Source organism: Austrofundulus limnaeus, unplaced genomic scaffold (assembly GCF_001266775.1).
Source record: "Austrofundulus limnaeus strain Quisiro unplaced genomic scaffold, Austrofundulus_limnaeus-1.0 Scaffold383, whole genome shotgun sequence".
NCBI classification, from domain to species: Eukaryota; Metazoa; Chordata; class Actinopteri; order Cyprinodontiformes; family Rivulidae; genus Austrofundulus; species Austrofundulus limnaeus.
This window is the reverse complement of record NW_013952785.1, coordinates 266,889-271,653: the sequence shown is the minus strand read 5'-3', so window position 1 is coordinate 271,653 and position 4,765 is coordinate 266,889. Positions and strand designations below refer to the sequence as shown.

The window sequence follows — 4,765 nt, the reverse complement described above, 5'->3', positions numbered from 1 at the left end:
TGACGCTGAAATCGCGTTTGGTGTGAACGCACCATAAGGTTGTTTAAAGACAGGTAAGATATCAGTTGTTCATAACTTTCACAGATATTGAAATATCTAAATTATTCCCTTAAGAGAAGCTGTTTTAAAGTTCGTTGGTACCAATCGGCAGATGTAAATAATAAATGCCATCTGGCGTTTAATCCAAGTCAGAAACCCACTGTGTTAAAGTCCACTTACTCTTTAGTATCCCTCTAAAACCCAGGCTCCGTTTAGGGTGAGAGTTGCTGGAATCATCATGCCTGGCTGTGAGCTCAGTGGTTTTTCCTACCTGTCTGTCTCAATTACATCTCAAATACAGAGCAGACCTCATGAACTGTAGTACCTCAGTAACTGAGTAAGTACTGACAACAAGGAAACAAAAACAAACAACATACTTTGAATTTATTCACTGCTGTTATCTCTGTAACATTAAGAGCCAGACCTCAGCACAAACCTGAAACAAGGTATTGCATTGTGAGATTTGGTGAATACAGTAAATGTGCTTTGGAAATGTTGTATGGGGTACCTATAGCTCAGTGCTGCTCATCACACTCACAGGCAAGACATTAAATTTTCTCAGGCCTGGGAAGACCTTGGGATCCCCCAGGAGTAGAGGAAAGTGTCGATGTGGACAGGGAGATCAGCGTTCCCTTTGTTGAACGTGCTACCCTATCAACACCACCACAGATAACTGACTGACAGATGAATGGACAGATGGATTGAACGTTTGGATAGGCTAGACTAGACTAGAATAGAATAGCCTTTATTTTCATTGCACAATCTCTACAACGGAACTGAACATAGAAGACATAGAACTATATATAATATAAATACACCAATCCAGACTCCGTCTGCCCCCTGGCTCTGCACAAAGAAATTCTGTCCATAAAAACTGTGAACAGAATCGTGACAATGGGTCAGTCCTGGCAGAGTTCAACTCTCCCTCTGAAGGGGCCCAGCTTACTACAAAGCAAACCAAACTCTTGCACCTCTTGTATAGGGACTGAATGGCCTGTAACATTGGACCCACAATCCCATAATCGTGGAGGAACAGGGTCAAATGCCTTTTCCAAGTCCACAAACATATGTAGACTGGATTAGTAAACTCCCATGACAGAAACAAATATTAAATATATTTTATTCTGATTTGTGATAATCTTATTACCTTCTACATGAACAAATCAAGGTTTACAAAGCCCTTTAATATAACAGAATTTCACTTTATTTATTATTTTATTTATTTGTTTCTTTTATCAAGTGGCCTTTACCTAAGATACTTTGTCTGTTTCTTGAGTGAAAGTTTAACAGGAAGGCATAAAAGTAAAAATCACCTTAAAGGGGCAACATCATGTAAAATCAACTTTTTTGAGTTTTATATCATGTTATAATGTTATACTCTCATAAAAAACATGCCCAAAGCCTTGCTCTGACTCATTCATGCATGTTTGAGATATCCTGCAGCATTTTTAGGAAGCCATGCTGAGGAGCAAAACGACAGATAGGGACCAGAAACACCTATTTGGACCAGAAACGCCTCTGGGTTGTGTCCTTTTGGGACAATCTCCTCCTCTGGGATGTGTCTTTCAGCCAAACTTCCTCATGGCAGAGCCACCCCCCCCCCCACACACACACACACACACACACACACACACTCACACACCTCGCCCAGGATCGGCAGTGACAAAGCAAACAACGGGTGAAACTGAAACTGAAACTGTCTGCTGAGCTCCTAACACTTTCTCACTCAGTGAAGCTCTTTTCAGATTAAAAATACATTTGAGGAAATGTATTTTCAGATGCCAAGTAAACTGCATCATAGCGCTTGCACAAACCGCGCATGCTGAAATGGGCGGGACAGAAGTGGAGGGTGGTTCTTAAAGAGACAGAGGCCAATTTCAAGGCGTTTAGAAGAGGAAGTGATGAGAAGATAAGTTTATTTTTTATTTAAACATAAAAACAGCATTTTAATAATAACTAAAGGTGGCATAGATACTTTATTATGGTATAGTATTTAAATGTATGCCTGAGAAACACATAATATTGCCCCTTTAAGAACAATTCATTGTTCTTCAGTGCAACAAATGTAATGTTTGCAAACTTAATGTTCAATATTCACAATTACAAAAATGACCAAAATAATCATAATTATGGTTTTTTTTTCAATAACCAAGTATCATTAGAACATATGTAGAGGAGCAAGAACCACTATTTGTTCTCTTTAAGGTACTTCATACCCTTGCGAGTATAAAACATGAAGTGTTGCATAGACTGTATGGATGATTTTCAGAACGCACGCGTGCCGAACAGTGTGTGTACCTGTGTTCGAAGGATCTCTCCTTTGGTTAGTTGCATGTCTCCTGTGAGCTCTTTAACAGCGATGCCTAGAGGTTCCAGTCTCTTACTGAAGTAATTAGTCATCTCAGCTGCCAAGGCTTTCATTGGAGCCACATATACGATCTACAGAACAAGAGGAGGAGAGCAGAGTGGAAATAAATAGGATGGAGGACAAAGAGTGCTAAGGTGAGCAAGGTAGAAAATGGAGGGGGGGCAACTAGAAGGACACTGTGGTGATAAATGAGCAAACAGAGGCAGTATCATTTGTTCCCTGGCAACCAGCACAAATCACAATTTATTGAGAAATACTATGCCAGCCACTTGCATGGGCAAAGTTTAATGATGATGTATGAAAAGTGGCTCCCATCACTGGCTGCCATCGTGCACCAATAAGTCTGTGCTTGTGACTGTAAACTTTCATCAAAGAGAACAAAATATTTTGAATATCTAAAGTATTTATCCAAGGGGCCACTGGATTTACCATTTTTGAAATATGGGTGATGATAATTTTATAACAACTACTGTATTTTTTTTTTTTTGGGGGGGGGGATCAGTTTATTATTCCTTTTTAAAAAGGAAAAAATAAACAAGGTCACTGTGGCAAAATAATAGGGGATACGGGAAGACTAAGAATGTTAGTTTTTCACCTTTTTTTTTACAAAAGAAATGTCACGCAGATGATTCCAGGAGTGAGACAGATCCAAGCCATAGAATCTGTCTATTCTCAGGTTATAAGAGTGCTCATTTAACAAAGTTTAACAGTAAAATGTAAGGCCATCAATCTTGTCATAACAGGAAGGCCAAATCACTTTGAGGGCAACATGACCTAACATGAAAATATGTATAGTACAATTCTGTCACATCAAATGAGAACTTCCTCTAAAGTTGTTTTTCCTTGTTTGATGTAAATGGCTTCCTTTACTCCCCTCTTAAACCATCTGTTTCCTCTGTCCAAAACATGAACAGTTTGGTTCTCAAAGGAGTGCCCGTCTTTGAGGTGTAGGTGCACAGATGAGTTTTGTCCTGAAGAGCTATCTCTCCTGTGCTGAGCCATGCATCTGTCAACAGACTGTCTAGTTTTTCCAATATAGACGTAAGAACATTCCTCGCTGCACTAAACTTCATGCAGCGTCATTTGGATGGACCAGCCTCTGTCACAGAGTCTTGTTGTCCCATGTCACGGAGCAAAGAGACAACTTGGAAGTACCTTTTTGCTTTTGTTATTCTTGCTGTTCTGTGGAATGTCTTTTAGATGTCCTTACTGACTTGACAAAAGTCCTGTTAGGACACAAACATGAGAGCTTTTCTGAACCTTATCCTTACCTTTGCTCTTCGTCAGGACATTTTCAGTCAGGTGGTGCGAAGTTCTAATGGATGGAGTTTGTGTTCTAGTGGGTGGTGAGTCAATCACGATACTAATCTGTTTGAGTTGGTTTTCTGCAAACTTCACTGTTGTGGATTCCGCCTTTTTCCACGTGCCCCAAACCATCCAAAAAAAGGCAGCTTTTTGTCATTTGTTTCCTCTTCAAGTTAAAAGCAAATATGGCATTGGCAATAACTACATGATAGGCAATTTGGGTACATGTTTCCACTGGAAATAGAAGAAAAACAATAAAATGTGGCACATTCTGCTAAAGCTAGTATCCGAGTTGAGACTAGGGTTGGGTACCAAAACTCGGTTCCAGTATAGCACCGGGGCGAAGATCAACGGTAGTACTCAGACCAAAACACAACTCTAATTTCGGTGCTTTATTTCGGTGCCTCAAAGAAAGCTGTTAATTGCGCCCTCTGGTGTTCACTGTTAACAGTGACAGCCTCGGCACAATCTCCACAGAGTGCTAACAACAATAAGGGTGAGTTATGAACTTTTAATGTGTTTTAACTGTCTAAATTAGCTGTTTCGGTCCGCTGTGTCAGACTATGAGTGGTAGAGAGAACAGTTGTGTGTTTGTTTCACTTCGAACGGAAGCGCAGTGAGCACCGTGTTTTTACTTTTGGCTTGAAACCGCACTGTAATTAGCGTGTCCGAGTTGTTTTTCTTTTAAAAAATGCTGGAATTGCTCACAGGAGGAATAGAAGAACACCTGTATTGTTCTCCCTGCTGGATTAAAATAAAAAGCTCTCGGTCCTTTCTCGCTGTTACATTTGAGCTGCCGCCGTGCAGCAGACAGACGCTACTCAGATCATGTTTGTTCTGACCGCAGTATAAAAGTTGTGATGCAGTTTTCCTTCAGTGTACATTCAAACTGTGCTCTAAACTTAACTTCAGCTGGTTTAAATGCATTTTTTGCCCGGTGTAAAAAAACGGGTGCAGACAGAGGCAGACTATGAGCACTGCGTGTGTGAGTGTGTGTGTGTGTGTGTGTGTGTGTGTGTGTGTGTGTGTGTGTGTGTGTGTGTGTGTGTGTGT

The 4,765-nt window shown here is 40.4% G+C and overlaps 1 protein-coding gene across 1 annotated transcript in view; it reads right to left on the bottom strand.

The window, feature by feature from the left end:
• Positions 1 to 4,765, bottom strand: part of ascc3 (activating signal cointegrator 1 complex subunit 3) — a gene marked incomplete in the record, with an annotated part of 193,195 nt that overhangs the window by 112,620 nt on the left and 75,810 nt on the right. The window contains 1 exon segment of the mRNA XM_014023633.1: positions 2,338 to 2,478. Coding sequence (XP_013879087.1) covers positions 2,338 to 2,478 — 141 coding nt within the window.